Source organism: Thamnophis sirtalis, unplaced genomic scaffold, assembly GCF_051295495.1.
Source record: "Thamnophis sirtalis isolate CommonGarterSnake01/CBP01778 unplaced genomic scaffold, rThaSir2_p1.2 scaffold_9, whole genome shotgun sequence".
NCBI classification, from domain to species: Eukaryota; Metazoa; Chordata; class Lepidosauria; order Squamata; family Natricidae; genus Thamnophis; species Thamnophis sirtalis.
This window is the reverse complement of record NW_028261389.1, coordinates 74324387-74341066: the sequence shown is the minus strand read 5'-3', so window position 1 is coordinate 74341066 and position 16680 is coordinate 74324387. Positions and strand designations below refer to the sequence as shown.

Genomic DNA, 16680 nt, shown 5'->3' with positions numbered 1-16680 from the left:
TGAGGCCCCAAAACGGGGCAAGGGGGTGGGTGCGCACATGCTTGAGGCCCCAAAATGCAACGTGAGCATCCCCCGCACATGCGCTCCGTCCCCTGCGCATGCACGACAGAGACCCGAAGGCCAGCTGGCTGGGAAGCGTGTGCGCATGCGGGGGGAGAGCTGGGCTGGGGAGACGGCTCTGCGTGCCACGGGTTCACCACCATGGCTCTACGGCATTTTCATTTTTTCCCCGAAAGAAAAAATCAGATATCTATTTATTGCACGATTATTCCCAGGGAATTCCTTGCAATGAACATAAGGCAAATTCCACCAGGGAGCTCCCTTCCTTGTGCAAATTCTCCTAAAGCAAACTTGAATCCTGTTACACCACCAGTGTGCAGCAACACACAGTTGGACCGGACAGGAGTTTTTCGAAGGATCGCACCTGGTTTTGTCTCTTTTTTTTTTTAAATTAAAACAATTACTCAAGCATTCTAAACGTGCTTTTTTTCAGGAGGCAACTGGACTTTCTTCTCTTTTTGTTTGAAGACGTTTCGCTTCTCATCCAAGAAGCTTCCCCAGCTCTGACTGGATGGTTGGGGGGAAATGGAAGGATTTATACTCCTTGCGGATAGCTGGTCATTTGGGTCCTTTTCGAGAGCCATTAAGGCTACCTGGAGGACACAGATAAAACTCCAGTTGCTTCCATGACCCTCTAAAACAGAGGCTCCCACTGTGGGGCCAATTTGATTTTGAATGGGGGCAATTTGAACCTTGTTTCAACCAAGTTAATGGCCTTTTAGGCTTCCTCCGCAGGAGCAGAGTTCATTTTTTTGAGTAAAGTAAGAATTATATGTCACAGAGGAGGCACTAGGATTTTAAAGATGCTCAGGTGGGGCCTGGCCAAAAAAAGATTGGGAACCACTGGTCTAAAAGGACGCAAAGGACCAGATATCTGCAAGGAACATAAACCCTTCCATTCCCCACTGTCCTGTCAAAACTGAAGAAGCTTCTGGGATGAGAAGCGAAACGTCTTCAGAGAAAAAGACAAGGAGTTGCCTCCTGAAAAAAAAAAAATCACCTTTGGGACAACTGTGACCTGGAGGACTGAGAATCTCTACAGACCTAAAGGATTCTAAGTTGCTCAAGTTTTTCAGAATTATTAAAACAAAAGATAGGGATTATTATTATTATTATTAGGTTTCTTTGGCAGAGCTGCTTTGCATCTAAGCCAGTGATGGCAAAACTTTTGGGCACCAAGTGCCCAAACAGGGTATGTGCATGTGCCGGAAACCGAAGACCAGCTGGCCAGTGAGCATGCAAGCATCGGTTAGTTAGTCTTCACAAGTGCCGGAAACCTGAAGAGCAGCAGCTTACGGCGTGTCTGCCCAAACGCGGCTCTTAAGCTTTCTGCTGGGATCATCTGACACCACGTTCCGTCAAGAGATCCATTCCCACCCTTTTAAAGGCCTGCTCTTAAAAGGGGGAGCTAGATTACTTTCTCTCGCGCGGTCTGATCCTGATTAAATCATCTAAAACAGAGATCCACAACTCCCGGTCCACGGCCTGGCGGCGGGCTATGGCCTATCTGGAACCGGGCTGTGGAAGAGGTTGGGCGAATTCCTGTGTGCGCAGCTGCATTTGAAAAACCCCAACCTTTCTGGAGCGGCGGAGACTGTGATGGGCGTGGGGAAGAGGGGATAATTTCGCACACAGCGGCATTTGTGAAAGTGGGATATGCACGCCTGAAACTCTCCCTTCTTCTCCTCCTCCTTCCCCCCCCCACTGCTGCCGCCGCCACACCGCCAGCCCACGGAGGCGGAAAGGTTAGGGGAAGCTGATCTAAAGATCACCTGTTAATTTATACTGCGGTATTATTCAAATTCTGCCCTTTCCTTAATGGCTCCAGGAGAGTGTTTAGAACAGCAATTAGTTCCAGGAGCTTCTCTGGAATATCACCTTTTCCACCAGCCAATGCTATTTTCTTGTCTTTTTTTTTTTCTCTTCCCCCAACAAGGGTGAACCGGTCAAGAAAGACGGAAGCAAAATGAAAGTTTAAATTCCTTAGCAGATCATTCTTTCCAACATGCTACGTTTTCAAACCTAATTGAAAAGATAATATGACGATTCCACGCGGGGCATAAATAATTTCCGCCGGGGTTAAAGGCGGTGCAGCTGCGTGCTCTCAGCTGTCACCCATGTCACGCAAGTGATCGCTTCTATTGAGAGAAAGGCAGCGGATTTTAGGCGGAAGGACGCGGTCCCCCATTTCTAGTTTTACAATGAAGCGGCAAATCCCGGTATTAGGAGTAACCGAGGACAATTCAGCCTTTGTTGATGTGGCTGGCAAACTACACTGCAGGTCGGAGATGAAATAGCCAATCCAGTTCCTCATGTATGCCCCGTGACTCACAACTAGGATGTTGGCTACCAGTCTTCCTCCCGCAGCTCCTTCGGAATTAGAATCGGATTTCGGTTCACCGTGGTGGTTTGGCAACAAAGTGGGAGGACTTCCTTCGGCCATTTCTGCATTTTCTTCTGTCTCTTGTTTTTCTAGACCTGCCTCTTGGATAACCAGACTGCAAAGGTATTCAAAGAAATCCTTGACACGGGCTTTTACCTTGAAGGGAGAGGGGAAAAAAAATCAGATGAGAAGCTTTGCAAATTTATATTTTGGTCAATGTGTATCGTACATGAACTGGGGATATGACATGGCAACAGGTCGGCCATTGGGGACTGGCTGGTATAGGACATGGTGACAAAGTCAGCCAATGAATAGGCATAGCAACTAAGTCAGCCAATTGGAAACTGTAATAGTATTTGCTGTGTGAGCAAACAAGGAGACAGCAAGGAGCCTGGGCGTGGCTTAGTACTATAGCTCCGAGTCTGTACTAAAACTAGAACTAGTTTCTGAGCTCTGAACTGAAACTGAAAACTGTTCTCTCCTCTGCTTGTGTGTTTGCTTGTGCTCTCTACCACATTGGAAGAACCAGCCATTGGTATTGAATATGACTTATGTGTTAATATGTATATAAGGGGACGTTAATGAATTCTGCTACATCAGTTACCTGTGCTTTCTGGATTTGATTTCTGCAACAAACTCTTGACAGGTTTTTTTTATTAAGGTGAACCCTGAAATTTCTTTTCGCTCTGGGCTAACACGTCTCTCTCTCTCTCTGTCTTTCTCTCCGTCTCTCTTTCTCTCTGTCTCTCTCTCAATCTCTTTCAATCTCTCTCTCTCTCTCAATCTCTCTCTTTCTGTGTCTCTCTCTCAATCTCTCTGTCTGTCTCTCAATCTCTCTGTCTCTGTCTCTCTCAGTCTCTCTCTGCCTCTCTCAATCTCTCTCTGCCTCTCTCTCTCTGTCTCTCTGTGTGTCTCTCAGTCTCTCTCTGTCTCTCTCTGTCTTTCTGTCTCTTTCTCTGTCTCTCTCTCTCCTCTCTCTGAATGGCTCCTCTGAACTTCCCACAAACGCGGCTTAATGACTCTGTTTTCCACATTTGTGGACGTAAACTTTTAACTTTCCAAGGCCTTGGTACATATTCATCCACTGTGAGCCCCTCAGCATTTCCTATTCTTGTTCTTTCATGAGGCAAGTTCTCCTCCCTCAACCTGTGATTAGAAGTGTCCATTGAGGACGGAGTAGAACCAAAGGATTAATTCTACTGTGAGAATTAATCCCAGTCTACTATAGTAATCAATGGTATCAAAGGCCTGAAAGAGATCTACAGAACCAAGTGAGGAGTAAAGGTAGCACCTTGATGAATAACCACATTAAGGCCAAAATTTATGTCACTAAGCAAGTTTTGCCTCACTTTATGGCCTTTTTTGCTTTGATGAATGACCACATTAAGGCCAAAATTTGTGTCACTAAGCAAGTTTTGCCTCACTTGGCCTTTTTTTGCTTGGATGAATGATCATATGATTCTTGATGAATGTATTTTTTTCCTTTTTAATGTACACTGAGAGCATCTGCACCAAAGACAAATTCCTTGTGTGTCCAATCACACTTGGCCAATAAAGAATTTTATTCTATGTGAGTGAGTGAGTGAGTGAGTGAGTGAGAGAGAGAGAGAGAGAGAGAGAGAGAGAGAGAGAGAGAGAGAGAGATGTGGCTGCTATGGCTACACAGTGTAAAGAATTTTAAAAGATGTACTTGTGGGTACAGTGTGCATATCCGTCGAGGAGGAAGTGTGAACCTCTTGCACTTGGTACCTGCAAATCGTGCGTATATGAATGACTTATGACTGATACCTGTCAAAAAGGTTTGCACACGTATCTACCTACTACGGATGTGCATGTGCCTAGACATCTTAGCTGCCTTTTCCTTTACTGCTATTCTTCTGCAATTCAGCATGAGTTTCTCTCTGCCTGATGGGAGATATTTTACCGAGCTTTTTGCTGCTCTGGGGAGTTAACCCTCTCAGCCATTCACAAGTGCATAAAGGTTCAGTCAGTCCCTTCCCAAACCACCACAGAATCCTTACTTCATCCAGGGTTTCTCCTCCAGCTGGTGTAAAAGAGGGGTACGGCTCCCCAGCTTCCTTGGCCATGGCCTTAAGATCACTGAGAGGCCTCCCTTCCGCCACTCCATATTTCTGTCAAGACAGGAGAGAGAATTATGCGGTGAGGGTGGCAGCAAGGATGCAGCAAGCATTCCCACGTTGAAAGGCGGCCTGCTGTAGACACATTTCCCTTCTCCTTTGCAGAAGAACCAAAGCAAAGTACGGTATTTTTTTGGAGTATAAGACCCACCCAGATTTACCCAGAGGTAATTTTTTTAAAGGTTTTTGCACTCTGCAGGCCTGCCAAACCCTCTGCATTCAGTGTATAAGATGCACCCTGATTTCCCCCCTCTTTTTTTGGGGGGGGGAGGTGCGTTTTATACTCTGAAAAAATACGGTAGCTTTCCTGAAGCAAATCCTGCAACTTCTCGTCCATCAGAATCAGCCTTCCTGCAATCCCAGCCCCCCCCCTCTTGTTTCCCATCTACAACTAAAAGACTGGGGGGAGTTGTGATAAAAAATAATCATTTAATATTGCTCTCTATCACTTCCGTTCATTTGTAAACATCTCCCATGCAGGTAATGAACAGAGGTTGGTTGAGCCAGAAGTTTATTTTGATGACAAATGAATTCATTTGTTTACAACACTGATAACACCCACCCGTCCTTCAGCCAACTCTGGGATGCCCCCCTTGCTCTCCCCCCCCGGATCAAAAATTAAAAGTCCTATACAAGCAAGCCTTTTGAAGACAGCAAAGTCCACATTTTGGGCAGAGAGGACCACTGGTTTGAAAGAGGGATCAAAGAGGCCATCTATGTCAAAATTGAACAACCTTCTCTCAATGGAGGGGAAGGGATATGACATCATCTACCTCCAGTCTACAACAGTCCTTTCAGCAGTTCCCAAAAGGCACCACCCAGTTGCACCACTCAGGTGAGACTCTGAGGACACAGGCAAAACTCCAGGTGGCCTCGACGACTCTCCAAAAGGATGCAAAGGACCAGCTGTCTGCAAGGAGTATAAATCCTTCCGTTCCCCACCATCCAGCCAGAGCTGAAGAAGCTTCTTGGATGAGAAGTGAAACATTTCCAGAGGGAAAAAAAAATGGGAAGTCCAGCTGCCTCTTGAAAAAACACCTCTGGGACGAGGCAGCCAATCAAAACAGAGTGGCCAGAAATCAGCTCCATTCTACTCCGTTCCTATTAAATCTGCACCGTGGCCCAGCACCTGCCCTGCAGAGTTCCAGATGCCAAGGCTATGGGAATCTTGAGAGACCGCCTGCTGCCAATTACCTCCCAAAGACCCATTAGATCACACAGATTAGGCCTCCTCCGGGTTCCGTCTACTAGCCAATGTCATCTGGCCACTACCCGGGGGAGGGCCTTCTCTATGGCGGCTCCGGCCCTTTGGAACGAGCTCCCCGCAGAGATTCGGACCCTCACCTCTCTCCAGGCCTTCCGAAAAGCCGTTAAAACCTGGCTATATCGGCAGGCCTGGGGCCGATGAGTTCCCCTCTCGAAGCGTGTGGCTGTTGGTTGTTTTAAATTCCCTGTACTTTTTGTTGTAGTTCTTGTGTTTCCCTTCCCCTCCTTTGGGTTTGTGCGCCGCCCTGAGTCCCGCCGGGAATAGGGCGGCATATAAATAAAATGAACCTTGAACCTTGAATCTGGCATTGATCTTCTCTGGGGGCAAGAAAATACTTACCCGTTCTCGAAGGCGAGGGTCACATTTTACAGGAATCTCTTTGCAGTGCTGGCTGTTTCTCAGAATTGAAGCCGTGGTCTGAAATGTTAAAAATGAATGTTGGAAAAGATTATTATTTTACTTTAAAAAAAAAAGTTGCATTTATTTCCAGATGTCAAGGCTAACTCCTTAATATCTCTGGGTGGTTTACAAATTTTTTTTTAAAAAAAATGGAAATACAAGTAGTCCTCAACTTATATTCACAATTAAGCCTAACTTTTCTGTTGTTTAGCGAGACGCTTTTTAAATGAGTTTCGCCCCTTTCTATGACCTTTTCTGCCACAGTTGTTACCGTATTTTTTGGAGTATAAGACGCACCAAGATTTTGAAGAGGTAAATTTTAAAAAAAAAGGTTTGCACTCTGCAGACCTCCCAAACCCCTCGGCATGCCTCATTGTCTGTGAAAAACGGGGCATGCAGAGAGTTTGAGAGGCAAAGTGCTCCTGGGGGCTGGGGGCACGAGGAAAATGGGCCTGGTTTTTTTTGCCAAAAAAGGCCTTTAGGAGGTTTGTAGAGTGTTCCTGGGGACTGGAGAAGGGCAAAAAAATGGCCCATTTTCCCCTCATTTTTGCCCTCCCCAGCCCCCAGCCCCCAGCAACACCAAACCCTTGTCCATTTTTGCAAAGGGGGCAGGGTTTCGGGAGGCCAAAAATGCTGTATTCAGTGTGTAAGACGCACCCTGATTTTTACCCTCTTTTGGGGGAGGGGAGATGCGTCTTATACTCTGAAAAATACAGTAATTGATTTGCTGCAGCTGAGGAGTGAGTAACACAATTGTTATGTGATTTTGGCTTCCCCGTTGATTTTGCTTGTCAAAAGTGGATTATGGGACACTGCAACTTGTCTTTAAGAAGATGTTGGATAGCCATTTGTCTGAAACGGTATAGGGTTTCCTGCCTAGACAGTGGGCTGGACTAGAAGACCTCCAAGATCCCTTCCAACTCTGCTATTGTATTGTATTATATTGTATTGTTAATCATTTCACTAATCATTACAATATTGCAGTACTTATCCCGCACAAAAAAAAGAAACCCTTAGATTATGACCATTTATTAAATTTTTATGTCTCCCAGCAAGTGAAAATTGCTGCCTACTGCCTACTGCCAATTACCTCCACTAGGCCAATAAGATCCCATAGATTAGGCCTCCTCCAAATTCCATCAGCCAGTCAATGTCGACTGGCAACTACCCGGAGGAGAGCCTTCTTGGTGGCTACTCCGACCCTATGGAACGAACTCCCCATGGAGATTCGTACCCTCACCACCCTCCAGACCTTCCGCGTAGCCCTTAAGTCCTGGCTGTCCCGACAGGCCTGGGGCTAAAGACTCCAACCCCACCCAAATAGTATGACTGTTGTGCTTTTTTAACGATGTATTGTCTTCATGTGTATAACTTGTTTTGTCCTTCCCTCCCCCTGAACTGTGAGCCGCCCTGAGTCCCCTCAGGGAAAAGGGCGGCATACAAATAAAGTTAAATTCAAATCCAAATCCAAAATATTGGCTGTGCACACTTTCATCTACAAGATACTCACCTGCTTTGCCCGAATCAGGTCACTGGTGAAGACATGAGTAAATTTGATATGACGGAGATACATCCCAGCTGCATTGGCTTGCTTGAACCCAGTGTCTGAGAGAGGCTCGTCCACACCCTGACCTGTAGGAGCCACCATAGGAATACATGCAACAGTTAGGACAAACGTGTTTTAGCCCCCATCAGTTGATATTCTCCAAAGATGAGGGACAAGCATTCAGCGACAAAGGGGCCCCCTCCTAAAATAGTTGGGGCCACTTCTGAAAAAGTCGACAATTAGGTTTAAAAAAACCTGTTCTGACACATACACACTGCCGTACGGTGAGTCACACAGACACAAGATTACTGTTAGCCAATTTATTCACAGTAATTCACTCACAGACAAGACTTTGGCAGCAACCCAGACTTCCACAGATAAGAAATACACACAAGAGCTTCTCCAGCTTTAGTAAAACGGTTGTGTCCTGCAAAAGGTCTCCTCCCAAAGTCTCTTCTTATATACTCTCTTGGGAGGAGCCTAATCACAACCACCTAGCCCCAATTATCTTCTATGTCTCCGTAATTGATACCGGCGCTTATCTGCCCGTTTTTGCCTGGCGTCTGGGACCACCTCCCTTAGCTCCTCCCCACTGCTCCAGAGCCTGACATCTTCACCACTGCTCCAGGGCCTGATGTCAGGGAAAAACTCCCTTTGGCTTTCACCACTGCTCCATGCCTCAGGCGCCTCCTGGTGGCCAACTAGCCTCTCTGGTCCCTGCTCAGTCTGAATCCTGCCCAGGGTCCTCCCCTTCGTCCAGAGCCGACTCATAGGGTCCCTCGCTATCGGAGTCTGTTTGCAGCTCCAATGGCTCCTGCTGGGCCACAACAGGTATCTAAATGCCTCTTCCTTTCTTTTGTCTTAGGTGGTCTTAACTTAAAAAACATCTGTTTAGTTACAAGATCTTGTGAAGGGCCACGTGTCACTGGCTCAAGAAATAGATGTTGTGGTCCGCCAGCAGCCTGCGAGGTTGGGGAGGAAGATGGGCCAGTCCTGGAGTCTGGGGAAGGCTCGGACGAAGGCTCTGCATTGGAGGCAGAGAGGGAGGCCAAGGCCATCTGGGCGTTATGTGCTGCCTCCGGAGCCTCCTGAGTCGGACATCAGTGAGGCAGAAGAACAGTGCGAGCCTGTTCCCAGTGTGCGCATGTGCAGAGCTGCCAGAAGGCAAGAACAGTTAAGACAAAAGGGGCGACTCAGGAGTAAGGCTTGGAGATGATTGGCCCCTCCCATAAGGCATAAAGGAGGAGCAAATGGGACGTGAGCCTTTGCAGGAAGCAATTTTGTTCGTTCTGGTCAGTTTAAACTCTGAAGTTCCGTTTTGACTCTGTGCTCCCTGTGTGGCCTTGCCAAGCGAATTGCCAATTAAGTCTTTGGCAGCGTTTCAAGGAAGATAAAGGTGGGTGGCTTATCAGCCTTACCCTGAAAGACTGTTTGGGAATCGTTATGGGCTTTGAATGAACATAATTCACAGCCGTTTAAATTAAAAGAGGGTTTTTGGGAGTAAGAGTGTGGTTTTTATTGTCTCAGGAAGCCTAGGTCAAAACGGAGAAATGGAGTAAGACAGACGGACTCAGAACGATCTTGTCATCTCTGTCCCGTAGCAGCTGCTCCTTTGACCTGCTGTCGACTCATCGACAGTCCCAATATTGCAGATCATACACCCTCTCATGCTGCATAACTAAGCTCCATTTCATGCTGAATAAACTAAATAATTAATGTATCTTAAATAGAAAACTATTGTTAAAAAAAAATTCCGATTTCAATTTTTAAAAAAAATTCCGATTTGATTTTTTTAAAAAAAATAACCATCCATTTTTATCCACCCTGTTTTGAAGTCACGCAGAAAACTGAGGGGGGCAGGGGAATCTGTTCTCTTGGTAGATGCCCCATCTGGGACAACACCAACTCAGGGAAACTTCAAAAGTGGTGCTTTGGAGCGTGTGAAAGCACCCACGAAGCCCCCTTCTTCACACTGTGGAAGCCTGGAAGTCCTCTTTCGGGCCTCCCGTGGCTGCTTCCAGCTGTCTTCAGACATACATGGTACAGGCAGTCCTCAACTTGCGACCACAACTGAGCCCAACGTTTCTGTTGCTAAGTGAGACCGTTGCCCAATTTTAGGACCTTCCTCGCCACAGCTCTTAAGCGAATCGCTGCAGCTGTTAAGTTAGTCGCTTCCCCATGAACTCCGCTGGTAGGAAGGTCGTAGAAGTTGATCACGTGACCCTCCGGACAGTTGCAACCGTCCTAAATACATTTTAGTTGCCAAGCACTGAATTTTGATCACATGACCGTGGGAATGCTGCAACAGTCGTTAAGTGTGAAAAAATGGTCACAAGTCATTTTTCCCCCAAGTGCCTTTTGTAACTTTAAATGAACTGTCGCAAGTCGAGGACTACCTGTATTAACTGGACAAAACCAGTATTTAATATCCAAATAAAAGCAAAGGGCTCCGTGATTTAATAACCACCAGGAGAGACAAACCTTGCATTATCTTCTCCTTGTTGTATCTTGTTTGTCCACTGTGGGGGAAAAACAAACAAACAGAAACCAACAACTTAAAACAGGAGAAAAACCAATCCTGGCTGAGAACCTTCAGCCAGGAATTTGTAACGTTACTCGGCCCTTACAGCACTGACTCAGTTATCCCAGTCTTTCCCTGCTAACGAAACACACATTTTTGTTACACGCGCAGACACCAAGGTTGCTAGTGGGGATGCTTACTGTGTAACGAAGAGGCACTGGCGCATGTTCCCTGCCCTCTCTTGAGGCCCAGGCATCGCTCCAGGAATCTACCAATGACTCCTTAACCCTGACTTCATCGCAGGGATGCACGTCACTAAAATGACCGGGAGAATTGTGAGAGATTAAGCAGCGAAAACCTCATCATTTTCCTAGCTGGAAAGATTGGCTTGAATCTGTTATTTGGGTTAGATGCGGTGTTAAATGATCAGTGAGGGAGTGTTATGTGATCAAGGGGGGAAACTGGAATTACCAAGGACTGCCAGCACCAATGCCAACCAACCAATGGAACAGAAGTTGCCTTCAGAAGTTGTGGGAGCTTCATCCCTGGAGGCTTTCAAGAAGTGACTGGACTGCCATTTGTCAGAAATGATGTAGAGTTTGGGGGACGGGAGGGTTGGACTAGATGCCCTACAAGGTCCCTTCCAACTTCTATTCTATTCTATTCATCATTAATACTAATGAAAAGCAGATTATGTTTATTAAGAAGACTGATGTATAAATGTATAGAGCTATAAACAAGAAAACAGACAACCCAATTAAAGCAATCAATACTGAATTTAACAATATGCACAGACAATTTCATTAGAGAAGAGGAAGCAACCCAGTTTAACTCTGGCTGAGAAACACCCACTTAGCTCTTAGTGTTAATTATTCCTGTCTTTCTCCATCAGAATTCCATAGATTGAAGAGTTGGTCAGTAGCTAACCTTTTGCTTGTACAGTTGAAATCAAAATTTCAGATTAAGTCTGGATTTTTTTTTCTCTTGTGCTTCACTAAACAATTTGGTACAACCGTCAAAATAATCAATGGCCCAAGCAAAGTAAGAGTTGTGCAATGTTCACATCAAATTGTAACGCTTAGTTTAGAAAACACTCTTAATGCTTGAGAGAGAGAAAAATCACAACTGTCCTTTTCGTTCTCACTGCTGTTGGATTTAAAAATCCGCAATTACAAGAACATGATTTTGAAGATCTTTTAACACATTAGAATTCTCCTCAGCCTTGCGAGATGCTAGCTTTGGAAGGAAGTTTACTGCTTTCAATATAAGACGCTATAAACTATTTTTTTTTTTATTGTTGGCAGTCTCTGCAGTATTCAGCAGCATTTCTACATAATTATGGAAAATAAGCAAAACTGCATTCTGGAACAGCAGTTTCCTCATATTTTTGAGTTAACAACTAGAAAAGCCAAATGAAGTGCTTACTATGCTTGAGGGGAAGAAAATGCCAAAGATTTTGGTCCAATAGTTTTTATTAGCATCACTGTGTGCTTTTAGAGGCCATTATTCACACTTTAAAGGTTGTTTGCTCTTAAAAGAGACATAATGAAATCCTAACATAGACTTGGAGCGAATGCAGGATCTGCAACCTCTATTTCAATCTTCAGGTTTCGCTTTATAATATACTTCACAGAGATGATTAAGGAGAGGGAGTGAATTTACACAGGGTAATTTACAGAATAATTGGGGTTCCCAAGGACTAGCAATTCTTCCCATGACCACAGGAAAAGGTTAACAAGAATTCAGCTGACACAAAACTGGATATAACAGCTAATACCTTAGAAAGGGAAACAAAATTTAACACGAATGCCCTGCAGGATGGGTGATTCCTGGTGTGGTAATAATATAGGTAAAAAGAATCTGTCATATAATTTGTGGAAGTTAGCAATTTGGAAATGTCTTTTTAAAAAGCAGCTTCAATAGAAGGATTTTTACAAATGGAAATAATGGGCAAGCATAGTCACTGTTTTATAAACTGATATGGGGCTACATTAATGCACTTAGTTCTAAACACCAAATTCAGAAAAACTAGAAAGGGGAGGGGGCAGAGAAACACAACAAGGAGAGACTAAGAAAAGTGGTTATGTTAGACTTGAGAAAGCAAAATCACTCAGGATTTTCCAAGGGTACTAAAGACAATTCTCTGTCATCACAGAGTATAGAACCTGGAATGAAGTTACATAAAGGAAGAGACTGGTTATATGCCAGGAAAATCTTCCTAATGCTAAGAGCAGCTGAGAACGTAACTTCTTCCAGAGGAAGATATGAGTTCTTCTTTACTAGCCATATTCAAAAGAAATGCAGGACAACAATCTTCGGGAGATACCCTAATCTGAATTTATGCATTGAAATGCTCTTTCCAAGTCAAGGATTCTCAGAATTCTTCAGTTGAGGGATAGTTACTGGAGGCTTACGTGCACTAAGGTACTGCTTGGAGATGTTGTATTCAGGAATGAGGAGGGCTACTCCACATTTGTTTCCATGGAACAACTGAAATTGTTGCATTATTAGTTTCTTGAATCTTAAAATGAAGTTCATTCATAAACTTAGCAGAAGTGAAATCGGGGACAGACTGAGCTAGAAGGAAGCCTGTGCCCTACCCCTATTCCCCCCCCCCCAATCCATGAGGTGGGTGTGAGTGGTTTGACTTACATGGTTAGCTGATCAAGGAGTGCTAAGAACGTCTTATGTAAGCCTACATACTTGTAGGAGAACTAAGACCTTGAAGGTTTTTTTCCTAAGTTTCCTGGAACCACTATGTGACATGGTCTGACTTGATGCAGTATATAAAATATAGAATACCTATCCTGTGCGAAAGATGCACTGGTAATTGGCTTTTACCAGGCATTCAGGAATGATAAGGGATTCTGCTGATATTAATCCCTCCAGAAGTGATGGAGATGCTTTCAAGTTAGCTATTGAAGACCATCAGAAGTTGTTTGAGGAACTTTAACATATGCAAGGGCACCCATTGGAATTAAGGTGTATCACAATTCCAGGTGAATGTCTAGGGGGATTCTCAGTCATCTAGGTCATGGTTGTCCCAAAGGAGCTTTTTCAAGAGGCAACTGGGCTTTGCTTCTCATCCAAGAAGTTTCTTCAGCTCCGAAGAAGCTTCTTGGACGAGAAGTGAAACATCTTCAAAGAAAAACCAGAAAGTCCAGTTGCCTCCAGAAAAAGCACCTCTGGGACACAGGTAGTGCACAAAAGTGGAATTAATGGCTGCTTGGTAATTAGATCATAGATATCATGTATATATCTACAACCAACACCCCAAGCAATCAGTCCACCAACGGAGTAGTAAACTGTGAGCCCAAGCTTAGTGACTCAGTACATGGAAACTGACTACCAGAACAGCAAGTGGAAAATATATTTTAAAAAAACCTAAGTGGTGTATTTAAAAGTAATGGGATACAGACAAGCCAGTGATCTACATATCTAAATAGATAATCAGGATGATACTATCACTTTGGGAGACCAAAGGGGATAGCTTTCTGTGGACTACACAGGCTTGGCCAAAAATTCCCCCAAGTCTATGTGGGAATAGCTTGCCTCAATTATGTGTGAAGACAATTGCCTTTTGTGGTGCATTATAAGTGGTGCATTATAAGGCCTGAACAGAATCCCTTAAAAAAAGTGTCTCATTTTCCGAAGGCAGAAGATCACAATAGTATTATTCATTTATTTATATCCCCCTTTATTATTTTTAGAAATAACTGAAGGCCGTGAACCCTAACCCAACACACCTTCCTCCTCCTATTTTCTCCGCAACAACCACCCTGTGAGGTGGGTTGGGCTAAGAGAGAGAGGCTAAGCCACTGGTTCCCAATATGGGCCCCGTGCCCCACGGAGGGGGGGGGCAATCTGGTTTTTAATGGGGGCAATTTGAACCTTGTTTAAACCAAATTAATGGCCTTTTAGGCTTCCTCCCCATGAGTAGAGTTCACTTTTTGAGTAAAGTAAGAATTATATGTGGAGGGGCATCAGGATTTTAGAGATGCTTAGGTGGGGCATGGCCAAAAAAAAAGTTGGGAACCACTGGGCTAGGCCTTTTTATTATTCTTTTATAAACAAACTCAAGGCCGTGAACCTAACCCAACACACCTTCCTCCTCCTATTTTATCCACAAGAACAACAACCCTGTGAGGTGGGTTGGGCTGAGAGGGAGAGAGGCTGGCTGGCTTTCCTGGTGAAGGGGAATAGTAATAAGAATACAAACTTGTTGGTTTTAGTAGAAACATTTGTTTTATGTAACAAATATATTGTATTATGCCTTGTATTGTAACGTATATGCTTGCAGGCTGTAATTGCCTTTTGTTTCCTGCAACTGACTTCCTGTGGCGCTGTTATTAGGATCTGTAAAATATCTGGCAAATGTCAAAACATGTGATCCTTGCCATTTGAACTCTTATCAATCTCCTGCAATCTATGGACATAGAGCTATCCCAGAAAGGAGCTGTAAAGCTGGCACCTTTTGATCTCCCTGAGAAGCTAAGTGATCAACTGAGAGAGATAAGGCGATATAGCTGAAGGGGATAATTAAGATACTCTATCCTGTCCAGAGGATAAACAAATCAGAGGCCAGGATTGGGGGATTTTACTGATGTTTATATTTCTAGCAGTATAAAAATGGAGTTAACACATTTTACCAGACAAATACAGTAGAGAATTGAAATATTTGATTGTAAATGTGTTAATAGCGGCTAGAATCATATTTGCTAAAAATTGGAAAAATGAGAAAACACCAACGCAGGAGGAAGTTATTCAGAAAATAATGAAATGTGCCGAAATGAGCAAATTGACATTTGAAATTAGAGAACAAGAAGATAAACAATTTTATAAGATATGGGATTTATTCTATCAATGGTTAGACAAAAAATATGGAAATGAAATATGATAGAGAATTTTACAACACAAAGATAATGGAACTGACACAGAATATAAAGATGTACTACTATTGGATGGATTTAGGAGGATGTAATGAATTGTTATAATATAAATTAATTCAAAATTTGGAATATCTCATATAAAATGAAGGAATAATAGTTATAGTCAAATAAATGATTAACAATGATAATAATGTATACATATATATTAGATTGATAATATGAGATTTTATATAAATTGTAAGTGAGGAATATGGAGAGGATGCACAAAAGTTTCGTAACCAACCCACATGCTGGATGTAACTGGAAGATGTTTTTATGTTTTATGTTTTGTTTGTGTATGTTTGTTTTAAAAATAAAAACTCTTTTATAAGAAAAAAGGGAGTTAACACCTTCTCTGAAGTTAAGTTCTTCCCTGCATATCCTTGGAGTATGATGTTGGGAACAACTGGCCATTATATGTGTTTAAACTTTGATCAAAGATTAAACGCTGATTGTTATTCCAGCCTCCGTTTAAGGCTCATTTTGGGCTCATTGTGACTTCGATGTATTTTCAAACTTCTATGGGTCTCAACGGTATTCTCAAACCTTACACTGGCTAAGGTGGGACTTGAACTCACGGATCTCCTGCTTTCCAGCCTGGTGCTTTAACGACTAGGCCAAACCCGGCTAGATTACTCAAGGCAGCCACTCTCGTCCCTCTGGGAGGATCAGCCTCGAGGTAACAGCCACCCCGGGGCTCAGGGCTTCTTTAGCGGCCTCGGGTCGCCCTGTTCCCTCGTGCCCTGCGCCCGTGCACCACCCACAGGGCCCGGCGGAAGAGCCGCGAAGGAGGCTGAACCCCGCGGCGGCCTATTCCTTCCGCGGCCCCAAATAGCAGCTCCCCCCAGGGCCAAGGTACTCACTGCCGGATGACCGTTAAACCGAAGACGGCCATGCCTCTCGCTGTCGATGCCGCCCGCACGGATGACGTCATGCCGGTGCGCCGCGGCCGCGGCCGGTTGAAGCCTCGCGAGAAGAGGACGGGTGGGGCGGGGCGGGGCGGGGAGGACGAACCCTCCGGGCGAGGTCCCCGCCTTCCTTCGGCATCAAGTCGGGGCGGGGATTGTGCGCGTGCGCGTGCGCTCTCCTCAGGTGGAGGGCGGTTGTGGTGGTGCCGTGTCTGTGGGGGAGACTCGACTTTGGGGAAGAGAGGCGAAAGGAGGGAAGGGAGGAATGGCAGGGAGGGAGGGGAAAGAAGAAATAGGCAGAAGGAAGGAAGGGGGAAAGGAAGAAATGGAAGGAAGAAATAGGCAGAAGGAGGAAAGGAACGGAAAGAAAAAATAGAAGGAAGGAAAGGGAGAAATAGGCAGAAGGAAGAAATAGGCAGAAGGAGGAAAGGAACGGAAAGAAAAAATAGAAGGAAGGAAAGGGAGAAATAGGCAGAAGGAAGAAATAGGCAGAAGGGGAAAGGAAAGGAAAAATAGGGGGGAAGAAGAAA

At 44.6% G+C, this 16680-nt stretch overlaps 1 protein-coding gene across 1 annotated transcript; it reads right to left on the bottom strand.

Moving 5' to 3' along the window:
- Positions 1-1788: 1788 nt before the first annotated feature.
- Positions 1789-16176, bottom strand: TIGAR (TP53 induced glycolysis regulatory phosphatase). Its single transcript, XM_087722268.1, has 6 exons — positions 16106-16176; positions 10275-10312; positions 7758-7879; positions 6188-6265; positions 4465-4575; positions 1789-2599 (listed from the first exon to the last, which is right to left on the bottom strand). The coding sequence occupies exons 1-6, from the start codon at positions 16174-16176 to the stop codon at positions 2165-2167; spliced, it is 855 nt and encodes a 284-aa protein (XP_087578394.1). The 3' UTR covers positions 1789-2164.
- Positions 16177-16680: the final 504 nt, after the last annotated feature.

Coding starts and splice junctions, on each gene's coding strand:
- TIGAR (XM_087722268.1), bottom strand. CDS start 16,176: ATGACGTCATCCGTGCGGGCGGCATCGACAGCGAGAGGCATGGCCGTC. Junction 6,266..7,757: donor ACCTGATTCGGGCAAAGCAG/GTGAGTATCTTG, acceptor TTAACATTTCAG/ACCACGGCTTCAATTCTGAG. Junction 4,576..6,187: donor ACCCTCGCCTTCGAGAACGG/GTAAGTATTTTC, acceptor CTGTCTTGACAG/AAATATGGAGTGGCGGAAGG.